Here is a 26,181-nt window from a genome sequence, read left to right as displayed (position 1 = left end):
ATTCGGTGTAGCAGATTAAACCAGTTTTCGCATTTAAGGAGCTTGAATACAAGAATTTTCATTATGTTCTAGTTAAGTTTTCTTAGTTTTATTTACATTCAATAAAATGTGCAAATCGAGTCTTTTATTGGCCTTAGGGGCTGAATGAGGCCTAAGGGTGAACTAACACACTCTATGAGTGTGCAGGAGACCATTACAATGCGTACTAAATGAATACCGGTCGCTATGTCATAACATGGATGACTCGATGTTGTAACATAGGGAATAGAATGGAGAAAGCTCAAGTCTACATTCGATGTTGTGACATGGACTAAGGGTGTCGCAACATACCCTGAAGACATCTCAAGGAGGAGTATGCTGCCACCTCTATTGTGACACAGGTCCTAGTGTGTCGCAACATTGACTTTATGACGAAAATAAAACACAAAATAGGGGCATTTTGGTCTGCACAACCAAACTTTAAACTCGAGGACATTAGCTAACCTAGGTTTAAGGAAGATGGCCACCTAAAAGCTATAAAAAGGCTCCCTTGGAACATGTTATGAACATCATGCCTTTAGCCTAAATTCTCTTTGTAAAATTTAGTTTAATTTTCTTTTGTTTTTAGATTTTCGATTTCTTTTAGTTGTTCTTGTTGATCTCAAGAGATTTGAATTGTGGAAGCATTCAAACTTTGTGGATTCACAATTAATCTCAATACAATCAGGCTATTTGTAACACCCTATACTTGACTCGGTTGTCGAGCCCAAATATCAAGATGCCACACCACTGTCTCACATCATACACAATATATCTTGTCACTTTAGTAAGGGAGAGTCTTTTATTTTGACATTTGCATAGTTTTTGACCGAACATATTCTTAATACTTGTTAAAACATGTTGAACATACATCAAATGGTCTTAAAATAATAGTTAAACATGCATAAGGTCCATTAAGAAAAATTTCCAAAACTAGTACGTAGGTATCTATGTTGGAACATGGGTATCGATATTTTCTTTACACAGTATCAATATCGTGTGGAAAATTGGTACCAAACCAACATATTATTTTTCACCTAAAATTAAAAACATCAAAAAATATCAATACATTTTAAAAAGTATCAGTAATTCTACCTCGAGTATCGATACTCGTGGTATAGTATCGATACCAAATTACGATTGTGACTCCCTGCACATTTAAAAATCATAGAGGTATCATTTTTACAACCCAAATATCGATACCTCTGCTTCAGGACTCAAAAAAATAACACATATAAGCATGCCAACCATCCCAACACAAGTCCATTCAACATACATGCTTTACTATATCAACCAAACATCAAATCATCCATAATATTAGCTTCAAGCATCGTAATTAAGTCCAAGAAATAATCAACATAATATGAATAAAAAATTAAAATCCTAAGAGCAATTAAATGACATAACAAGATCAATATCCAAAGTTTCTAAAGCAATAAAGTCATGAAAACATCTCAAACGTCATGGCAAAACCAACAAAAAGAGTTTACACGTTGCATTTGTTCCCCAAAACCTAAATGAATAAATAACACCTACGAAATACTAATATAGTCTTGCTTGGATCAGTCCCTCGGAACCACACCGCTCACACCAAAATGCTACTAATCTCCAATGGTTTAAAAGGAGTGGGTGAGCTTTACAAGCTCAGTGAATGCCTAGAACAACTACCATACAAACAGTTTATCAAGCATTATCAAAACATATATTTAACACGATTACAATAGCTCACCTTTAATATCAGATTTTACTTATGCATGCATTATTCATTAATTCATTTACATAGTCATCACATTCACTTTCATGTTACATCACAATTTTTTAAAATCATATTTAAAGATACTTTGGCACTTGAGCTATGAAAAATAATAGTAGGCACTATCACCACACATCGGATACATGGATCTCCAACACACCAAATGACTCATAGAGTCGAACATATCCAAAAAAGTGAAGCATATAGCTAACACTCTCCTGCACACCAAACATGTCCCGTTGAATGGAGCTTAGCTCACATTCTCTTATCTCTCCAACATGTCCCAAGGCCTAAACGCCGAAATCATATAACACATATAAGTGAGTACTCACAATCCTATGGCATGACAACTATATCCAATGGTCTCAAGGTTTACAAGGCCAAAATATCCTTTATTAAACACATATATTAGTTATCGGCTATCCGCTCACTATCACTGCATATTTGCATCATTAGCACAATATTATCATTGTCACTTAGAATGTATGACATGCTTACATATACACTTTCACAACAGTAATCATGAACACATAACACATGTAATAGCATCTCATCTCACTTAACATTTTCAAAATAACACAAACACATATTTCACAAGTTAAACATGAGTACGAGAAAGCTTACACTCGGAATTTAGAGTATGGGTTTAGGCTACAACTAAATTCCCAAATAACGCATTGAATCATGTCTACAAGTAGTGATTCTAAACACTCACCAAATACGGTTTCCCCAAAATACCGAAAGCCCAAACTAGTCTTTCCTTAACTTATAGATGACCTCAATAAATCTGAAGCTTTAACACAAAAAATCACACAACACATTCAAACATTAGCTAAGGACTCAACTCAACCGATCAAAAACATAAGCCTAAGCTAAGTTCTCAAGTAACCGAAATCATTGACATAACAAACTTAAATTCCAAATATCTTGGTCTGTAATTAATATTTTTGTCTAAAATTGATTTTGTTCATCTAATTATTCACCTACGATAGATTCTCAACCTTTAAAGTACACAAAACTACTCAATTCATGGTATCAAAATTTTTGACATGTTTATAGCATTTTTCACGAAATTCATTTAAAACCCAATAAATACTTAATGAAACTTCAAAATAAGTTTAGAAACATTTTAATCTCATCAAAACTAATTGAAAAACACTTTAAAACCATGTTTTTACCCAAAATCCTGAAATGCACCATTAACGAACCAATTTTCAGGTTTTATTCAAAACATGAAATTTAATGGCTAAAAACTTAGTTTTAAAGACTAAATAACATTCAAAACTAATTATGAGTTTTGATCAAAAACTCGAAAAGCCCAAAAGCTTGACAATGGAGAAAACTATTGTGATTTTGGGTGTTTTTCTTAGTATTTTATGAAGGTTTATGGCTTGGGTGATGATAAAAATCAAAAGAAATCAAGTTTGTAAAAGAAAATTAATTAGGAGAGACTTGGGAGAGCAATAGACGGTAAGACAATTGAATGGAACTTGTAGGTAGGGGAAGATATTAGGTTGATTTTAAAGTTTTCGTTTAACTGCTTCATAAACACATAATTTTACCCCTTTTACAAATCAGTCCATATTTAAAAATCGAAAACCTTTTTAACATTATTTTAAAAAATTTATTGGATTTTCTAAATACCATAAACAAAAACATTTCTGTATACCATGCTAACAAAATTCTCAAGCACACTAAAGCTATAATCCCTAAAATACCCTTAAAACTTTTAAGCCCTATTTTGGGGTGTTACACTCTTTTATTTACTTTATCTTGTCGATTTAATTATCATGTTTTCTCTTTATATCGGTTTCATATTGTCTATGAAATCCATAAGGAACTAATCCCTCTATAGGGGATTAACGAGTGGAGGTATGATTTATTAACTATTTTATAGGGTTACTCAACGGATCAATTACTTAGGAAAGGAATAACGTGAAACAAGCCCTAGGCCTGACAACCCTGGGAAGTCATCGAGGTGGAAATTAACCCAAAATTGGTATTATCCATTCGTGAACAACCTTCACCCCAAGCCAGTCTAAACTGTGAGATCGGAAGATAAATAGTTCTTGCTGACTCGCTATGTTAGTGGAAGATTGGAAGATCTTGCTAGGGTAGTGGCTAGTTGATTAACAAGGAACCTGAAACAACAGTTAATGGGGATTACCAAAGCGAGCTAATCACCCATAATCAATATTTGATTCATTCTACTTTTCTATCTCTTGAACTTTATTTCTTTATGTTATTTCTTTTTATTTTATTATTATAAAAACCCTAAAACCACCTTTTTTTATGTTTTCATACTATAAGTGATTTACAGTACTAATTAGATCCTTTTAGTGTTTAAATTAGAATTGACCTAGCACTTGTCTCCCTTGGGTACGATCCTCAGAGTACTCACCTATTTCGTTGTAAAAACTATATTACAAGTCGACCCGTATACTTGCGGATACCGCCTCATATTTCTAAATCTTATTGTAGTATTCACACTCTGGACGTTAGTACGTATAGATGTGGTCAATATCAATGTCATTTTTTAGTCTAATGGCTATAAGTTTATTGACATTGTGTCTAATAAGATTATGCTTGTAGGTCATAGAATAGGAAACATTTATATAGTGCATCTAGATTAATTATATGATTCAAATGTTTGTTTGATTGCCAAAAATTAAAATTCTTCTTGTTTATGACATGGAAAACTAGGACATGCTAGTACGAGCATATTGCACAAATTAGTTAAAAATGACTTAGTCAGAGGGCTTTTAAAAATTGACTTTGAGTTAGAAAAAAATTGTGATGCATGTACTAAGGGAAAACATAGAAGAGTTTCATTTAAACCTATTAATGATGTGTCTACTAGTAAAGTTATTTAACTAATTCACATAGATCTTTTTGGACCTATTAGAACAACTAGCTTGGGTGGAAAAGAATATGCATTTATGCTTGTTGATGATTATTCTAGATTTACTTGAGTTCTTTTCTTAAGTACTAAAGATAAGGCCCTAGAAAAATTCTTCACATTTTTAAAAATGAAAAATGTTACTCTTTTTCTAGTGTAAGGAGTGACCATGGAACTAAATTTCAAAATCTTGGTTTTGATAATTTTTGTAACTCAAATGGGATTAGCCATAATTTTTCAGCACCTAGAACCCTCAACAAAATGGAGTTGTTGAGAGGAAAAATAGAACTTTAGAAGAAACGACTAGAAGCATGCTTTGTAAAAATAATTTGCCAAAATATTTTAGGGCGAAAGCCACAAACACCGCATGTTACATTGTAAATTGAGTAATGATTAGGCCTATTTTGAAGAAAATTCCATATGAAATTTTCAAAAAGAAAAGAAGCCTAACATTAGTTATTGTTATCCTTTTGGATGTAAGTGTTTTGTTTTAAATAATGGAAAAGATAATCTTGGCAAATTTCATGCAAAAAGTTATGAAAGAATTTTTCTTGGTTATTCCTTAAATTCTAAAGCTTATCGAGTCTTTAACAAAAGAACTTTAGTAGTAGAAGAGTCTATACATGTTTTTTATGACTCTAACCTTCCTCCTAGAAAGGATTCTTGTATTGATGATTATGATGCAGAAATTTTTAATAATGATGAGAAAGTGGTTTAATCATCAAGTGAGAAAATAAAAGAACAAACCCAAGATGCTCTGAAGGAGCTTACATTAGAGGAGAGGGGAGTCACTTATCCAAGGGAGTATAACTATGTGAAGAATGGTAAGATTTTGGGAGATCCATCCAAAGGGGTAACTACTAGATCTTCTCTTAGAAATACATGTAATTTTGTTGCATGTATCTTGTAACATCCCAAAATCGGGGGTTAGTAAAATTAGGTTTTTGAATCGAGAGAGTGACCATACCTTAATTTTTTAAATTATCTATGAATTTTTAGGAAATAAATGAGGTATTGGTTTGTTGGTTAAGTGTTAGTGTAACGTTTCTTGAAACCTAAGTTCAAATCCCTTCTCTCGCATCAATTTTATTATTTTGCATATTTTGTCTTAAACCCTAGTATGTGACATGCCTTGTTTTTTAAAATAAATATTTCAATTGATATTAAGAATGATTAACTGCTTTGATGGTTAAACATTAGTGAATTTATCCTTAAGGTCCTAACTTCAATTCCCTTCCTATGCAAATAATTTAATTTTTTTACAAAAACTCCTTGTTTTAATGTGTAGGCCATCCACGCCTACCTAACCTAGGTATAAATATTAATTTTTCACTAATAATCAGCCTTTAATCCTCCTCCTCACTGCCCTAGTCATTCCTCTCCTCCCCTCCTTCTCTTTGATTTTAATTTTTTTTCGTTTCCTCCATTGTTGTCGTCACCTACACTTAATTTTACCATCTCTTTCTTTTCTTTTTCTTTTTCTTTTTGCCACAAGATCTGTCAACATATTCTCCACCATATTGCTTTCATTTTTCCTCATTAAAATCAGCCCCAAATCTAAAATCTTGAACTTCAAGATCGATCTCGAACATTGCCAAAAAAGTGACATTGCCGTTTCTCTCAACTAGCTTGGGTAAGGTCTCTTCTCTATTCAATTTCTTAATTAATCTTGTACATTAAAAACCTAAATTTCCAAATCTAGAATCTGGGGGATTTTAAATGATTTCAAAGGTATTTTTCCAGAATTTAATGAGATCTCAAACCATTTTAAAATTTAGCCCCAATTTTGGCCACCATGGGTGGTGGTGTTGCGCTTATGTGCAAGAAAGTGGGCTATTTTGTTTCTTGGTTCTTGCCTATATTTTTCCAGAATTAATTTGAGTTCTTGAAACCTACTAATCAGCTTTTAAACCCATTTAAATTAGGGAAAATGTTATTCATTGATTGGCCATTCGGATCCCACAAATCGTGAAGCGTAAGTGCAATTAAGGGTAACTAGTTTGTTATTTCGACATAGTTGTTGGGTAAAGGTTATGAATTGATTAAATGAAGGAATTTAATCATTAATTAGCTACTAATTTTCCAATATATTATTGAATTAGGTGTTGACCCAAACGCCCCAAATCATTCGTAAAGGCGAAAAACGATTGTACGTACGGTTTGCATCGATACAGTGTAAGGAATCTAACTAGTTTGGATTCATAAAATAGTTATAATTTAAAGGATTGGTTTGAAATCATAAGTGGGTGTTTGGGGGCTGGTTTAATGGTAAATTGATTTAATTTACACTGAATTTTGGTTTAGGTTCGTTTAAGGAATTATTAAGGAAAATTGGAAGATTCGCTAGTGTGCTGTGAGGAAGTGAAAAATAAGGAGTGGGTCCTAAACTCATAAAATTGTTTGAAAATGTTAAATATCATGTTATATATGATAAATTATATTGCTAATTGGATTGTCTTAATAGCCAAATTATTGATTTTGTGAGTGGCCAAACCAAGTATGTTTCGAGCCTTAAAAGAATGACATGTTGGCAAAATTGCTAGTTTGATAGTATGAATGTTTGATGGAGTTTGTAATTGCATATTTGAGTTATGAGATATGGGAATGTTTGACTAAATTATATAATGTGTTGAGATATTAAGCTTATGTATGATTTAAACTCATGAGATATTTTTTATATTGTGTACTGAAATAGGTGCTATTTATGCACAATCAAAATCCGTAAAGTATGTGAAATTGGATGATATTGATATATACCAACACAATGATAATTTGAAAGATTGGAACGCTATTTCCATTTACTAAAAGTATGTGAGTATTAAGGACATGTTGAGCATGTCAAATGAATGTGAAAAGTATTAAAATATAATTATCTATGATATTGTATGACATTGCATATGCATTGGGTTGGGATTTTGTGGTTGACGGAGGAGTTCCATGGAGTACCGGCGGCATATTAAGTTCTCATTATTCGAAGTCAGTGCACTGCACTTAGAGTACCAAGGGAATTGGTGATTTTATCGCATATTATATGTTATTGGCGATTGTATCGCACTATTTGATATCCGACAGATTTTTTGCATTATTGATTATTCGTTGGTTTTACCACATCGAGCTATGCTCATAACGTTTTGGAGTTTGGTAGACGGGTTCTGGGGAACTCTTGGTGTGTAGTGGATGGTATAGGTATGAACCTTTTTGCATTGCATCATGTGCATGACTTATTCGAATGTTATTGATTTATGTTACGCATTGTATTTTGTTGTATTGAATGGTATCGAAATTAATGATTGTTACTCGAATGAATGATGACCTATGCTCATACACCATTTGACATCAATTTGATAATGGCTGTGTAGTGACATCAAATTCCTATGATGGTTCTATTTTCTTTTGTTAATGCTAATATTTGATGTTTTTGCTCGTTTAAATAATTATTCGACTCACACTGAACTTTTCATAAGCTCACGCCCCAATAGTGTTTAACTTTTCAAGAAAACCTCAAAATGAGGACCGGACTCGGCATTCAGATAATCAACTTGGACCTCGAGTTATTATTTTTTAATTAAGTATTATTAAGTCTTTATTGGTTTTGGCTTGTAATTTTTAATTATTTCTAGTATGTGGCTTGGTAACTTTTCTTTTAGGGATTTTTGCATGCATGGATACTCAAGAATAATAACCAGATAATGCATGATATCGGGCTTAAGTAAAATTTGATGTTGTTCCCTAATTTCCACTACATTGCAAAGGAACTGTTTTTGAAAAAGAAATCGATAAGGCAACTAATTTTCCAAAATGACTTGAAAAATAGTTTTTCTGCTGCATTAGTTTAACGTCAGTTTTTTTTAAAGAAGAGCAACAAGCAAACAGTTTTTCTAAAACAACACTATCAACAATAAAATAAATCCTAAGCATACACTACCTAGTGAATGAATGTTTTTAAGCTAACTCAAATTACAACTATGGTTTTCTCTAAAATGAGTTTATTTAAAGTCTTAAAAAGAACGTAAGTTAGCTTAGCCATATCGGTGGCTAATGTAGCCTTCTTAATTTAGCCATAATGTCTAGGTTGGGTTTGGGAGGTTACATATCTCATGCATAGAGCCTAAAAATATTAAAGAAGCATTAAATGATTAATATTGAATGTTGGCTATGCAAGATGAGTTAAATTAATTTGAGAGAAGTAATGTATGGACCCTAGTTGAAAGACCTGGTGAAAAATCTATTATAGGTACTAAGTGGATTTTTAAGAATAAACTAGATGAGAGTGGTAACATAGTGAGGAACAATGGTAGGCTCGTTGCTCAAGGTTACACTCAAGAGAAAGGAATAAATTATGAAGAAACATATGCTCCCGTAGCTAGAATAGAAGCCATTAAGATGTTTTTAGCTTTTGCATGCTATAATGCTTTCAAATCATTTCAAATGGATGTCAAAAGTGCCTTTTTAAATAGTTTTATTAATGAAGAATTGTATGTTGAACAACCACCTGGTTTCTAAGAGCCAAAATTTTCAAACCATGTTTTTAAACTTTCGAAAGTTTTATATGGTTTGAAATAAGCTCGTAGAGCTGGTATGAAAGACTTTCAATTTTTTAGTGAAAAAGGTTTGTCTAAAGGGAAGGTTCACACAATACTTTTTATAAAGAGAAAAGGAAAAGATTTATTAGTAGTGCAAATTTGTTGATGGTATTATTTTTGGTGCTACTAATGAAATTCTTTGTGAAGATTTTTCAAAGCTAATGCAAGGTGAATTTGAGATAAGCATAATGGGAGAACTCTCATTCTTTTTAGGGCTCCAAGTTAAGTAAGGAAGGATGGCATCTTCATCAATCAATCCAATTATACAAAAGAAATGCTCAATAAGTTTAGGATGGACATCCTCAAACCTCAAGTAGATCGGATACTATGTTTAGTGTTTGTTTGTGTAGATATAAAATTATATAGGTTTATGATTAGTTCTTTGCTTTATCTTACCGCAAGTAGATCGAATATTATGTTTAGTGTTTGTTTGTGTGTTAGATATCAATCATGCCCTAAGGAATCACATTTACAAGCCGTTAATAGAATTTTTAGGTACCCCAAAGACACTCCTAATTTAGGACTTTGGTATCCTAGAAATTCATCCTTTAACTTGTATGCTTTCTCGGATGCGGATTTTGGAGGTTGCAAATTAGATAGGAATAATACATCTGGTACTTGTCAATTCTTAGGCAACATGTTAATTTCATAGTTTTCATATAAACAAAATAGTGTTGCGTTGTCCACCACCGAAGCGAAATACATTTCCATCAGTAGTTGTTATGCTAAAGTTTTATGGATGAAACAACAACTTAAGGACTATGGAATTGATATAGATATTATTCCTCTCAAGTGTGACAATACTAGTGCTATTTGTCTAACTAAAAATTTCATCCAACATTCTAGAACTAAGCATATTGAAATAATACATCATTTCCTTAAAGATCATCTCCAAAGAGGTGATGTTGTTCTAGAGTATGTAGACACTTTGCATCAATTAGCAGGTATTTTTACAAAACCTTTAGACAAAGAAATATTTAGACAGTTAGGAGAGAACTAAGTTTGACCACCTTGCCTTGACTTTGTGTTGAATCTTTTCTATGCACTTTGAATGATTTTTTAAACATGTATATAATTTAAAATGTATTGAAAAAGCATGCTTACATAACTTTCATGGTGCTTATATGCAAAAAGATAGGGGGAGTTTAGAGTGTTTGATTAATCTATTTTGAATTTATTCGTCTAGCATGATTTATTTTCAATGCCCTTGAACTTGTTTGAATGGATTTTGTCTAGTTAACTTAGTCAATTTTTTAAATGAACTTGTTATGATCTATGAATCATATGCATCATATTTATTTTATGCATTTTCATGTATACGAAATCATTAGAATTTATCTAAAATTCATTAAGACCTTTAGAGTACACTTGGACTTCAAAAATTGAGTTTTAGAAAATTATTGCGCTTGAAAAACATAATCACATTTTGGTATCAATACCGTTTTAAAATTATCGATGTTTTTCTAAAATTATCGTTACCCTTGTAAAAAATATCGATACTTGTCGAGTTTTAAGAATACCTTCATCGAGGGTTTCAAAATAGTTTTTAAACCCTAAAATTATTTTTCCTCTCCATCCGAAAACCCTCTCAAATCTCACCTAATTTCTTCACAAACCCTCCCACTTTTTCACTAAATCTTTGCTCCAAAACACTTTCTAACACCATTCTATCAAGATTACCTCAACATTGCTTCAAGTTTTTTAACATTTCAACAATTTTGAGGTAAAACCTAAAGTTTATGAAATGTAGGTTAAAATATTGAATTTTGATGAGATTTTGGGTTGATTTGGACTCTATAAATTGTGTTTCACTACAAGGGGTTGTCTATTTCTAAAAATATTCTAAAAATTTTGTTTCAAACCCTTTGTACACCAAGTGTTCAACAAAATTCCTCAACGAAATTTTTCTTAGCCTTAGTGTGTTTTTTAGTATCTAGTATTCTATCATGGCCCCTAAGAAGCATTTTAGAATCGATACCTCCTCTTCCAATCATTCTAGTAAGTTTAGATCATCCCTTGAGTGTTTTAATTCTGAATCGAAATGAGAGTGGTTCAATGGAAATTTTGTGTCTAAACATGTTTGGGAATCTAAAAAGCTAGATTTTTCCATGTTAGAAGGTATAAATTTCTATTATCTTCCGATTTTGCGTAGTTGGGTTGGATTGATTTATTAAAAATTCACTTGCCTACTTACATTAATCTTGTTCGAGCTTTTTACTCAAATGTCAAACTCAAACATTATGAGTCCGACGAGACTTATTAAATCATTTTTAATGAATACCCCAATTCGTATAACTTTAGAAGATTTTGGAAATTTTCTTCATTTACCTTCCGGAGGTGAATCCAATGAAAATGGTGCTTATAACCCCACTATTTATATTAAGTCTGGACATACATTCGAACTTAATCTCCGTTATCGTGTCCTCCATCTTATCGTCACTTGGATCTTTTGACCTATCAAAAACCATGTCATGCTTCACTCCATCAATTATTGGTGGATTGATTGTGTTCAATTCGATAGGCGTCCCGACCTTGCTCTTATAATGTTTAATGACATAACTAAAGGCACCAGGAAGGTAATGTCTACAAGCATTACCCTTCCCCATGACAATTATTTGTCATACATTTTTAGGCAACTAGGGATTAACACCAATGGAGACACCCTTACCATTTCAAACTAACCTCTTAGTTATAGGGCCCTTTACCATGCTAGTTACCGTTTCGATTCTAACTCCGGCAAATGGATAAAGAATGGACTTTTGGCAGCTCATAAAGAAGACGTTGCCGAAGGCACTTTCGAGGACGTTCTTGTACCGGAGCATGTTCCTTATTTCGATCATGTTCCTCCACCAGTTGCTCAACCTCAGGCGACTACATCTTCTTCCAACGTCAATGTTTCCATCCTTAATGCTCTTCACTCCTTGTGTAATAATCTTCGAGGATTTAGATATGAAGTTAACTCTAGGCTTTTGTCGTTAGAAATGCAAATGGCTTCACTTCTAGTTCATCATCCTTCGACCCCTCTATTTTCTCCTAGTAATGATGATTAGGATAATTATTGCACTTTTATGCCATTCTTCATGACATTTGCACTATTAGTTTATTTGTTTCCTATAACTATGGCATGTTGTACCTTAATGTTTAATAGGCATTTTAAGATACTTTGATGATTACTTTCCAAATGTTAGTTCACTTGTTTTTTTTTAACATCTATTATTGAACTAACCATCTTTTTCTCCTAAGGTTTATTTGTCCATTTTTTATATAACAAAAAGAGGGAGAAAGCAAAGGTAAATTGATGATATTAAAGGTAAATTATCAACAAAGATAATTTGATTAATGTTTGATATTGTGCTTAATTATCATTATGCAAATTATATAAATTTAGTGACCATTCTTTTCTAAGTAAAAATGAATGTCAAATTTTTTCTTAAAATTTTACTAAGCCTTAAATTGAGAATGACTTTTATAAAGGGGGAAAAGCTTATTCAAAAACAAATTTACCAAATGTTTTTTATATCAAAAAGGGGGAGATTGTTATACCAAACGTTATTTGATAATGTGTTTTGATATAACAAATTAAAATGTTTTTGAATAAAAGCTAAAGTTGAACAAAATTGACAAAATTGTATTTTCAAATGAAGTCTAAGAGATATAATTTTGAACCTACTATTTTAAACTCTTAGAAAAAATTTTGAATCAACCTTTAATCAAGTTAAAATGATTTCAATCGAGTTAGACTTTTTCAATCAAAGTTAAAAATGTTTTAAAACAAATCAATATAGCTCCTGGCCAAAAAGTATTGATACTTTTTAACCAGTATTGATAGTTTCTAAAATATCGATACCCCTCCAAAAATTGGTACCAAATTGACATTCTGTTTCACAAACATTTCAGCAAAGTATCAATCCAGTATCGATATTTTTCATGTGGTACCGATAAAAGTTTACTCGTATCAATATTTCTGGCTCCAACAATCATTGAATTTTGTATTAAATGCTAAAAATATCGATACTTTGTTAGCAAGTATCGATACTCGTGGTTGCAGGTGAATTAGATGCACTGGTTATTTCACCCCTAACGACTCTATTAATTTCTTCAACAACCACAACAGTTGGAAATCAATTAGGGGGTATAAATATCATCTTTCAAAGGGTCTACAACAACAAGAGAGAGCGTCAAGCTTAAAGATGAACCAAAAACAGCCTTGTGCTTTCAATTCTCAACAATTTCCTTTATACACACTTGTGAGCTTTCATTGTATTCATTCAGCTCAAGTGTTTCTCTTTGTATTAGTGTTTCATTTGCAAACATTCTGATATTATAAGTGTTATTTCTTAGTTTGCTTAATTGTTATTCTCTTTGAGAGGGTTTTGTCTTAAAGTTCAGGTAAAAACCTTAAGGGAGTTTGTAAGGTTAAACATTGCCCTCAAAGGTTGTCAAATTAATGAATTTTAGAAAATCCTTAATTGTGGAAAGGTAAGGTAGTGGATTAGGTAATTAGGGTCAAACCACTATATATCGTCATGCTCTTGTTTCTATTTAATCTCTTAGCTACCACAAATTTTTTAAATAGGCCAATTCACCCCCTCTTGGCATTTCGAGTTGATTAATTAAGCTAACAGTATTGAGGGCCTTTTTCATCGCATTCAACTTAAAACTAAGAGCTTCTGCCACATAGTCCCTGAACTGCTCTTTCATCGAGTCCAACTTATCGATGCGTCCCTTAACTACCTCAAGTGTTTCCTTCACACCATCCATGGATTCCTGACCACTCAACTTTCCAAAGCCGGCAACATATCCCTCGATCTACTATTTTTCTTGTCTGTCCCATAGGCATCCCTAGGTTCAATTGCTCGCCTACTTCTTCTGTCATCTCAACCGACACCTTCGAACCTTAACTTTGATACCAACTGTCACGAGTCCAGAACTTAAGTCTAGAAAACCGCGTGGCCTTAGGCGATACCTTTGCTTCAAATCTACCTAAGTCAGCCTAACTCTCAAAAAAGTGAGAATTCTCACGAAAATTCTCTAAGGCACCTAAGTAAAGTGGAAGTAAACTCTCAAAAAACAAAAGAGCTCAAATCAAATAGAAAAGCCACAGCAAAGCTAAGCACACCAAATGTTTGAGTAAATGCTCTCAAATATTTTTAATAACTTTGAATGTGATGATTACAAATGAGGGGGAATGCCTCTATATATAGCTGAGCTCCCCCGGATCCAACGATATAATTTAAATTACATCAATGATCAAGATTAATGCCTATCTACAAGATGAGAGTCCTAAAGTGTTTAAACTCTATACAATTTTATCTCTTAGGATTACAAATATTAACCATTGTAACTTTAGTTTTACTGGAGTGTTCCACTGGGTCACCAAGGCTTCAAGTAGATGGGTTTCTCCATGTGTTCCACAAATCGAGCTAGTTCAAGTGGATTAAATGAGCCCCATTTGGTCAAATAACCTCTATGGAACAGTTTGTGTGCATTCATCATAGACTTTGTATTGGATCTAATGCCCTAAGTGTAGCATATTTGTTTGCAAACTTGTAAGTTTTTCAAACAAATTGGTTAATAAAACAAATTCATAGATTAAATTAATATACTTTGTATGATTGTCCTTATATGGGTTTTGCACGCAAAGCAAAATGGAAGAAAATGTTGCTCATTGGTTGTCTAATGTTTAAACTAATACTAAGCGGTATTACGTGGTCAGATCGTAATACAAAAAGACATCTTATATTAGTAGATGAACCTAAACGTGTCATTAGTCTAATCGAAAATGAACAAACCTATTAAAAGACTAATATGTCGTCTATCAAGTCTAACTGGAGAGATGATTTGTCTTGAGCATCAGAATGGACTACTCTCAGAAGATAGAGACATATATGTGACTGACTGGACTAACAGTACACCAAACAGGACACAAGAATAATATATCTTGAATCCGTTTATGGATTTATTTACTTGTGACGTTCAGAGTGTGGCATACCTAAATCTTGAGTGGATGACAGATTATGTATGTGTGACTTGCACACTTTTATGTAAGTAAAAGCTAGAGTTCGAATAGATAAGGAATCGAAAGTTGGTGCATTGCTTATACGACTTCTACAGTATGTAGCGTCATTCACAACAGTGAAATTCATAGCTTGAGACATGGGTAAATGATATCCTCTCATTGGCATTACATGGTTGATGAAAAGTAAACGTGGCCAGAGGTCGTTCGTCTTTATGATGGATGACTTGATCACTATTTGATAGTAATTGGCTTTTTATGAAGGAAGATGTAATGGTTACTATGAGATAAAATAGCATCATAATGGGAGACCGAATATTATCCCAAAGAGATTAATGATATCCTATAAGGGTAATACACTTATGACAAGGTCATTGGAGGAGTACTAATCGAGTTGCTTTTGTAATAGTATGTCGTTGGGGAGAGCTTAGTTACGATACTATAGTGGAATAACTTCGTGACTAAATGAGTTTATAATTAATAGGCGAAAAGATGGAACTTAATTATAAATGATTTAACCTCAATTGCATATGTCTAATCGGTCCCTCTGCTAGCTTGTTAAAACCATAAATGAATTGCATATTGAATCAAAATGAATAAAATGAATAGAAATAGAGAAATGTAAAACATTCAAGAAATGGTTATGGTTTTCTCCAAAATGAAAATGGAGAAAATGGAATCATTTAGGAATGAATGTGGTTTTCTCAAAATAAAATGGAAATAGAAATGGAAATGAAAATGAAAATGAGAAATGAATTCATTTAGAAATTAACAAAGAATTCTAAAAAATGATTGGAAGATTGAGTTTATGTTTTTGAGCTATTTTAAAGCCCGAAAAATAAAAATAAATCATACGGTCATAGTGAACAAGTTAAATGATAAAATATTAAATATATTTTCTCATAAATTTTATCAAAGGTAAAATCGTCAGGTGAAATTATGATGAAAATTACTTAAATATAAATATTGAAATTTATTTTGGGAAATAGAAAAATAGAATCAAGTTGAATCAGATTACAAAGTACTAGGTCGAAAAGTCTGGGAAGTACTCGTAATTGGACCCAATGTGAGAGTGATCCAAAATCCCCTCATGGAATATGAAGGGGCAGCAACCTTAGTAGGAATTCTAGGGGTATGCCGCCAACCCTAATCCTACTTTAAGTAGAGAGTGTTTTTCTATTTCAAATAAACTTCTTTAATTCAACAATGGTCCTACCTTTTCTCCATATAAATAGATGTCAATGATAGGACTATTTACAAAATTTTAAAATATTGTGATTTTGTTCGAAAATAAAGGGACTTTTAATCTCTAAGAATTAAATATATTTTCCGGAATAACGATTCTACCGGTTTTTATTTGAGAAGAGAATTTTCGTTTTCACCCAAAAAGAAAAAAAATTATTTCTAGTTTATGTGTTTGATTCAATTTGATCAAACCCACACTCGAGGCAATTCGTGGTACAAGAATAGTGGAGAAGACCATTTGGTTGAAAGCCAGGAACGACAAGGATCCGTCTATCTGGAAACACAAGTACGTTTTCGGTCTAAGGTTTATTGCTATAAATATCACAAACTAGGTTGGTTTTCAAAATTTTTATTTTCTGTTGTGCAAGAAAACCCTTTTCAAATTGATTTTTTCCAACACTTTGATCCGCGACCCGTGACACTTGTACTAGAAGTTAGATTGCGTTTTGCCCTCTACTAAAAAAAAATAGGTAAATTCGTCCCCGTACATTAAATCAAAAAACAATTGGTCCTTCTATTATAAGTTTCATCCATTTCTACTATTAAAAACTAGTCACCATATGTCAGCATGAGGTATACGAGGCATGTCAAGTGTAACTATCTGGTTATTTCGTACCATGCTAGTTTTTAAAAGTAGAAATAAATGAAAATTTTAACAGTAATGATTAATTTACTTTTTAATCTAACATGTAAAGATTAATTTACTTATTTTTAAATAAATATAAAAAAATACAAATTGACTCTTAGTAGCATGCTAATACTTTTACCCGTCCCAAAATAATAATAAAAACATTCATTATACAAAAGATATAGCAAAGTAATCATCACATAAGACCATTGATTTTGCTACGAGCCCAATCTATCATCAAGGCTTCGGTGATCATGTACGGCCTGGATTTGAAACTGCTCAAAAAGCCCCATTTCCTCAAGCTAATAGCTCAATTCTTAAAGGCACAAAGCCATCCTCTCACGCTCTTTATAGCCCCCATTTGAGGTGGTTTCCTCCACGCAAAGGAAAAAACAAGGGAAAAAAGCTCTTAAAATCTCGTGCTCTACCCCTTTGCAAAGGTACCAAACGCTTACCTTTCTTGCCCTTGGGTGCGGTTACCCCTTTAGACTTTTTCATCTGATTTGAATCCCTTATACCTTTTTTTTTCTTTCGATTTATTTCCTCTGTTTGTTGCATAAAATCAAGTGGTTGCCGACAAATAAGAACAGGGTAATCGTTTTTGTTCCTAATCATTATATTTTCCAGTTCTTTCACGGTTCTTGATTAGTTGGTTTCTCAATCCGATTTTTTCTGATCTGAATCGGCTTGTTTGTTCACAATCCCTTTGTGGGTATTCCAGATTTTTCTTTCTTGCTGCTGATTTTGTGCTGATTTACCTTGCAATCTTTTTTTTTTTTTTTGCTGGTCTTGGGTAAGGTTTGGTTTAGAGCTAATTGGTTAGTAGCTTTTGTTTTTTTAAACTATATTTTTATGTTATAAGTTTTATCTGCTAAGCTTTTGTTTTTTCTTAAACTATATTTCTATGTTATTAGTTTTATCTGCTTGGTACTTAGAGACTACATTTTTTATTGTATTTCTGATGTGGGTTTTGCATAATTTCTGCTAAGAACTTGATTTTACTCAAATTTGGATCTCAAACCATTTTATTTCTTCGCTCTGCGTGTTACTGCTGGTGAAAAGGGCCTTCCTTTTTTTTTCTTTTGTTATAATCATCTTATTTTTAATGTAATTTGTATTGCTTGAACTTCATCATTTATAGATATTGCGGCAGCCTGATTCCTCCAATAAATTATAAATGCAGGTTTCATTACTTAATTACATGTTATAACCAACTCAGCATTTGACTTTAGACCTTTAAGCTGACAGCTAGGTTTTTGAAATCTGCAATCTTCTCAGGGTTGCACATTGATATTAAGAATTGTTTTTGCTCAATTTTCGTCACCATCCTAGCAAAACAAACCTTATTCTTTGTCAGTCCTTTATGCTTATGTCTACGTTCCGCTTTTCATTTTGACTCTAGTTTGATGCAAATGTATAACAACTAATTGATTTAAAGATGTATATAATGTTAACTTTACTCTAATTGTCTAAGTCATGATTGAAGTTTCCCAATTTTGCCACAATTTGTTAACAATTTGCACTTGTGCAGCTTTGTGAACTAAAGTAGCAAAGGTGGTACTCCCAAACTCCCAATTGCTTCTAGTTTATAGTTGGCCACAGGATTATAAACATCAATCTTTTTATCACAAAGAAAATTTTCAAAAACAACAAAGTTTGATGTCAGATTGTGTTAGCAAATCATGATAATAGCAGTAGAATTGCTTCAAATATGACTAATTTGGAAGCAATGTTTCTGCAATTTGGAAGAATAGTATGGTAAGAACAATCTCTGAATGATATATTGGTACTGTATGTACCTTTTGTTTCCTTTAGGATACAAATACGTTGAGGTTAAGTTCTTATATTGGTTTTCTTTTTTATATTTATACCATATTTAGTTATGTCAAATTAATGGAATCTTCCTCTTTTCTTTTTTCCACATCCAATGCAAATTATTGGGGCTAAAGTCATGTTTGTAGCTAGAATGATGTATTATTTTTCTTATTTATATGTAGGATCTTCAGTTATATTAAATTAATAAATTGTTCGAAGAAGGTAAGGGAAGCTCAGTGATCTTTGTAATTTGCCTTACAGGTGCAAAGTTCACCTGAATTTGATTTTTGGCTGTAATTTCAACTTTGAGATCGTACAATTTACATTGGATCCCTTAGGCTAACTAATTAGTGGACTTATCCATTGTACCTTTTGTGGGCTATACGATATCCATTGCTGTACAGTGTAAATATTTTTATTCTAGACAGACAACTATGTTACCATTGTGTTATATCTTAGGAGGTAAACCACAAGTGATGTGATCAGCTGCAATTATGTACATCCTATGGGTCGAGTCAGTTGTTGGGGTATTTACGTAATGTTGATTGGATTTGACTGTTACGTTTTAAATAATGGCTGGAAATGTAAACTGTGCAATATTAGGGGGATGATGCCTTAATCAAAATAGATTTTTGTTTTTTCTCCTAGCTAGAAACTTAAGTTCCTATGACTATTTTTCTTTGTGAAAGAAGCTTATATTGAACTTATTATTATTATGAGTTAGCTATAACCTCATATGATAACTGGTCTCTACAGATGAAGGTTCTTTCAAAGTTATTAAGATTAACCGAAGTGCCCTATGGATGCCATTTAGGCTCTGGCCTGAATCTTTTCTATTATTTTCTCTCATTTTTTTGGGGCCTCGCTGCCTTTTCCCTTATACCCCTGTTCTTTGAATCTAAATCTTTCTCTTTGCGGTAGAAATTCTGTGTTTGCATTGTGATGATTGACTCAAAAGCATTGTAGTATGATGGCATTTTTAACTATCAAGAGGATCAAGGTTTTATGAACTTTCATGTGGGAAAGAAATGATATTTAGATATAAAAAATAAAAAAGGTTTGTACATGCACCTTTTATGAGGGATAACTAAATCGATTACTTTCAGGAAATAAGATGTAACCTTCTCATAATTTTGAATTCTTTTTCTCTCACATTGATAATCCTTGAATTTTTCTGTACTTCTATCTCTTTCTTATGGCCAACTTTAAGAGCCTACTACATCCCCTTTTTGACCATTTTATGCAGGGGCTTGCTCCTAGTGATTCATAGAGGCATTTACTTATCCATATTGGCATTTCTGTACCACTTAATATATGGGCTGAGGTGCACATTTCATGGGAGGTGTAGAGGATGATGAACCAGCCTCAAAACGTATGAAACTATCCTCTGAAGAATTGAGACGTCTTTCAAACGGTTCAACTATTAAAGAGCCTGTAGCTGGGTCTTCGTGTGACCTGATGGCTCGGCCCCTACAGTCTGAAGGGGGCGAAGAAGTTGTTGGTTCAAAAGGAGTAATAAATAAGGTAGAATTTGTCCGAATAATAGCAAAAGCATTATACTCTCTTGGTTATATAAAGAGTGGTGCTCATCTAGAGGAAGAGTCAGGGATACCATTACATTCTTCTGTGGTCAATGTCTTTATGCGGCAAATTCTCGAGGGAAATTGGGATGAAAGTGTTGTCACATTGCGTAATATTGGTCTAACAGATGAAAGGACAGTAAAATCTGCCTCTTTTCTGATATTGGAACAGAAGTTCTTTGAACTTTTGGATGAAGAAAAAGCAATGGATGCTCTGAACACATTGAGGACTGAGATTGCACCTCTTGGTGTCAATGATAGTAGAGTACGTGAGCTTTCTTCATACATTGTGTCACCATCTTACTGTTCTCCCACTCGGTCTCCGAAACAAGATACAGTGAGGGCAAGATCTCGGAGCAAATTATTGGAAGAATTACAGAAGCTGCTTCCAGCTACAGTTATGGTCCCTGAAGGAAGGTTGGAGCATTTAGTTGAACAGGCCCTCGTCTTGCAACGCGATGCTTGCATGTTTCACAACTCTCTGGATAAGGAAATGTCACTATATTCTGATCATCAGTGTGGGAGAGATCAAATTCCTTCTCAAGCATTGCAGGTTAGACTCTGTTCTGCTTATCAGATTTCTTTTTTTGGTTATTCATCTTTTGTTATTTATTTTAAGATAGCAATTTCTTTTATCGATGCAAATTTCCATGTGCATTGTGCATTATTACATAACAGATTGTACACAATTCATTCTCTTTTTATTTTCTTGGGTTAATTTTATGCAAATTAAAAATCAACTTTTAAGTACTGCTTTATCTGTATGGAATATTATGTCTTGAATCAATATTAAGCATTTGGCTATAAGTTAGGCTTAAACTGCAGTGTTTACATGTTCACTGAAATTATTGTTCGAATACTTATTGGATGGGAAGTTCTTTATTGTGTGCAGTCATGAGGTATTCTCTACCATTTTACCTGTTTTGACTAGCCTTGAAAATTTGTTAAAGAGGTTGTTAAGATCTGAAAATGAGAGTGGAAAGAACAATCTTAAGTTATCGAAGAAGATTGCTTATCATTTATGTGTTCCTAGAGGCTCACATTTAATAGGGATGATGCCAAAGAAAAAGATCTAACATTGATGAACTCATTAGAGAAATGGACTAGAAGAAGTGATTTGATGTCTGTAATTGAGGTAGTGAGCTCTTTACTATCTCTTTTGTGATTGGAAGAATTTTGCACAGAAGGTTCCAATCATGATGCTTGAGAATTGTTTGGAAAAGATGGAATTCAATGTGATTTCTTAGCAAGAATGCTAGTGAGTCTTTTCAAAGCTGGTGAATGTCCATTAATATCTTCTTTCATTGGTAGCCATAGGTTTGATCCAAGAATAATTAAGATCAGGTAAGTTTGATAGTTCATTAAGGCTTCATTTACCATTGAGGTTGAATAGTGCTTTTCAACCCAAACCATGATTTCAAACCAAAAGTAATGGTAAACAAGTAGCTTTTCCAACCCCCGAATTTAACCCAAGCCAAAAAGCCAAAATTGTTAGTTTTTGGCTTTTGCAAAAGTACTTTGGTTGAAATTACTTATCCTCATTAAACTAGTCCAACATATCTTTTACTTTACAGTATCATGTCTAAAATGGACATTTATTTTTTAAAAGCACTTTTTGATAGAAATGGTAAACACTATCAAACTTTTCAAAAGCATTTTTCCATTGCACCTTTCAACTTCAATGGTAAACTAGCCCTAAACCTTAGTTTCATTAAGTCAGCTTTGCCTTTAGTGCTTGACGTGCAGTTGTACACCACTTGGTTGATTCAAACAATTAACAACCGGTAATGTTCTCCTAGTAAATTATAAACCTCATATTAATTAGAAAAACTATACTTATGATTCATTTTCATTTATTTGGGAAAAGCTTGCAAGTGAAAGTGATGGCGATTCAAAGCGTAAAGATATCTTCTTAGACTCATGGAAAGTGCACTTGGCAGCTATACAATTTTAAGTCCACTAGTTTTTTTCAGGTCTTTTTGTTAAAGATTTTAGCTCCATCAATGTGCGTATTCGTTCCCCAAAATTTTATCTTATTGGGCTTTACATTTTTCTTTTTGTGAATTGTAGTTGCAAATTATTATCTTATTTTAAACAAAAATCCTTGTCATTTTTCTTGCAACAGATATTACAGGCTCACACTGATGAAGTATGGTTTTTGCAATTCTCACATAACGGAAAATACTTAGCTTCATCGTCTAATGATCAGTCAGCAATCATTTGGGAGGTATTGCTGTTCACTTGGAACATGAGTATAACATATACTGTTGATTTTGTTAAGGATAAACTTTTTAAATCCCATCATCTAGTAATAAATTGATTTGCATTTTCAACTATGTTTTTCAGACTGCATTGCAGAAATGTGTTTTAGTAATTTTTATGTACTGTCAATTAAAATCTAGTAATGTGTCAGCTTCTTGGATGCTTATTCTGAGTGTTCAATTTCTGGCATCTTTCTTAATAGCTTAGAGTTAATTTGTAACTTAATTCTATTCCATATCCAACAAAATTCCTACCAACATAACGAATAAAAAGAAGCATGGTTTCTTGGAGATTAAACTGGGCATGCATGATTCTTATTGTTACTTATTGGAGGAAGTATGTTTGAATGTGGATTGTCTTAGCTCTTTGTTCGTTTTAATCAAATATGATTTTTACTTTTTCTCTTTCATTTTCTTCTTTTTAGCAAGTTTTTGGAGTTGGAAAGCAAATAACAAAGAACAAATTAAAAAAGCTGCTACCAAACGGAGCCTTAGCAACAATAAGTACCCCTGGATGAAACAAAGAAAGAACTCTGATAATTAAAGCTAGTCCCCCCCCCCTTGTAAGGTTATTGTTGTGCAAGCATTTGGATGTAATAAGATAAAAAATGTTGGAATATGATAAAAGAGATACTTTTTGTGGTGGTGGTTAGAATGAAATTAGATAATGGAGGCTTGGATATGGTTGTTTTCTTCAACTCCGTAAGCATCATTTTTCTCATGCTGATATTGTGAGCTTTTGGTAGTTGGTGTGAAAATTGCTAAAAGGGAAATGAGGATAGAATATTAAGTCATGTAAAGAAAAAACAGCTTCGAAGGTCAGCTATACTGAAGTTAGTGGAGAAAGGTCAAAAAAGTTATACTAAGATGGAATCTGTGTAGCAAAGCCATCAAAGATAAATAGTTTAAATAGTCAAGCTAATCAATAAATTCATTTTGATTTTAAAAAGGCTAGACTCATTCTTTGATGTTGTTTGATCATCCTTCCTCACATGTTCGTCATGTGACTTGTCAATTTGATACCTCTGAAATGTGTAATTTTCTTTTCATACAGACAAGGTTTTTTTTCCTTGAAAAAGAAAGACTGCTCTTTCTTGACTTATCAAAATATTTTCGAACTGTTGAATAAAGTTTGTAAGCCAAGATAGTTGTCTTTTCCTGTTAGGTTGGGTGCCAACTTTTCTTTTTCTGAACCTCTACAGTTATGCAAGCATTTTGGTGATCAGGATTTTCGCTTGCCTGGATTTAAATTTCAAGAACAAGGATTGTATTATTGTGTTTTGATGCTTAAACCAGTATTTTTGCTTGGTCAAAAGCCCTAGCAATTGGTTGATTTTTCTCATTCTAATATTTTGACTCATTGTAGGTTTATGAAACTGGAGTATCTTTAAAACATAAGCTCTCTGGTCACCAGAAACCTCTCTCTTCTGTTTCATGGAGTCCTGATGACCGTCAACTTCTGACATGTGGTGCAGAAGAGGTTGTAAGGCGCTGGGATGTCTCTTCTGGTGAATGTCTTCATGTTTATGAAAAACTGGTCTTGGTATGGTTTCATGTGGATGGTCTCCGGATGGCAAGTGGATCTTTTCAGGTCTGAATGATAAGAGTATCTGCATGTGGGAATTGGATGGGAAAGAGCTAGAGTGCTGGAAAGGGCAACGAACACTAAAAATTTCTGATTTGGAAATAACAGGGGATGGAAAGCAGATTATAAGTATTTGTCGGGAAACAGCAATATTGTTACTTGACAGGGAAGCAAAAGTTGAGAGATTTATCGAAGAGGATCAAACAATAACTTCATTCTCATTATCTAGAGACAGTAGATTCTTACTGATAAATCTTTTAAACCAAGAGATCCATCTATGGAATATAGAGGGTGATCCGAAGCTTGTTTCTAAATATAGAGGCCATAAACGCACTCGCTTCATCATTCGATCTTGTTTTGGTGGACTTGAGCAAGCTTTTATTGCCAGCGGTAGCGAGGACTCACTGGTATGGACTTTTTTTAAAAATTGTTCTATGTAGCCTCTTGCAGTAAGTTAGCCTGTGACTAATATGGAAAGCAGTATTCTCATAATATGATTAGCAGGTCTGCCTCATTAGTTGTTTACTTCTCTATAATGCCTTCATCTTACTGAAAATGATACTCCTTTTGTCTCACTAAAATTGTCACATTTTGATTTTTAGCAGTCAAAAATTTGAAACTTCTTGTTCTTTTTTAAAAAAATATTATAAAAATTTTAATGAAATAGTTTTTAAATATACTTTTTTTATGTAAAATTTAATTAATTAAAATATATAAAATAATTAAGGTTAAAGCTTAAAAAGTTTGGCCCAAAAATGTCATCTGTGACATTTTAATTGAGACAGAGGGAGTGTAAGATTTTTATTTGTTGCGGATAGGCTGGATGTTATGAGCCCTGAATTTGTTAGCGTAGACATTAGCTGTCTGCAGAATATTGCATACAAGTTTCTGAGATGGGTGCGTTCAAAATTTTTTTATGGTATTCTGTGTTTAGAGGATTCTTGGAGGATCATACCTTCCTACTCAAAGTAACATAGGTCGCAAGTATAGTGCAGAAAAATAGATTAAACAATGCAACATTATGCATGCACCTTTTCTAAATGTAAATTTGTGGAATTTGATTTGCTTGTGAAGTTAAGAGTGAAATTTAAAATTTTTGTTTTACTGTATATGTTTAGGTCTATATATGGCATAGGGGCACTGGGGAGCTTATAGAGACATTACCAGGTCATTCCGGAGCTGTTAATTGTGTGAGCTGGAATCCAGCAAACCCTCACATGTTGGCATCAGCTAGTGATGATCGAACGATTCGGATATGGGGCTTGAATAATCTAAGCACTAAACGGAAAGAACCTTGCAGTAATGGCATCCATTATTGCAATGGAGTATACTGAGAGATTGAAATGCTTTGGTTCTGCAGTCATTGATACTCTCTGATATAATTGGTTTAATGTAAATACTTTTACCTTGTTGAAAGCTTGACATTCATATAAAAAAAAAAGGATTGTTAACAATGCAGCAACTCTGGTAATAAATTTGCTATTCTCTTTTTAACATGAAATTTATTTCATTGCACAATTATGGATGAAAATTTGGAGCTTGCTTGCTAATCATTAGTGTTGCTCATATGTGCTTGGTTGCATATTCTTTTTGGTGTTTAACTTGGCAGTCTCGTAGAGTATTGAAAGATGAGCTGTGGTTTTTGGTTGCTGTAAGTGGGTAACATATTCGGGTAATAAATTTGAATATTGACATTATAACCAATGTTGTTTGAATCGAGAACCGGGTGGTTCGGAGAAGCATTTTGAATTGGTTGACTCAAGAATTGATCGACTCAAGAATTGTGGATCAGTTGAAT

General features: G+C 33.0%; 1 protein-coding gene across 1 annotated transcript; it reads left to right on the top strand.

The window, feature by feature from the left end:
- Positions 1 to 17,455: 17,455 nt before the first annotated feature.
- LOC107939031 (WD repeat-containing protein 26 homolog) lies at positions 17,456 to 25,884 on the top strand. The gene is given in 6 exon segments (XM_016872317.2): positions 17,456 to 17,733; positions 20,204 to 21,090; positions 22,663 to 22,764; positions 24,165 to 24,330; positions 24,333 to 24,790; positions 25,502 to 25,884. Coding segments are annotated over 5 exon segments (1,740 nt in total). The 5' UTR covers positions 17,456 to 17,733; positions 20,204 to 20,292; the 3' UTR covers positions 25,718 to 25,884.
- Positions 25,885 to 26,181: the final 297 nt, after the last annotated feature.

This window comes from Gossypium hirsutum, chromosome D09 (assembly GCF_007990345.1).
Source record: "Gossypium hirsutum isolate 1008001.06 chromosome D09, Gossypium_hirsutum_v2.1, whole genome shotgun sequence".
Taxonomy (NCBI): domain Eukaryota; kingdom Viridiplantae; phylum Streptophyta; class Magnoliopsida; order Malvales; family Malvaceae; genus Gossypium; species Gossypium hirsutum.
This window is presented reverse-complemented; position numbering and strand designations above follow the sequence as displayed.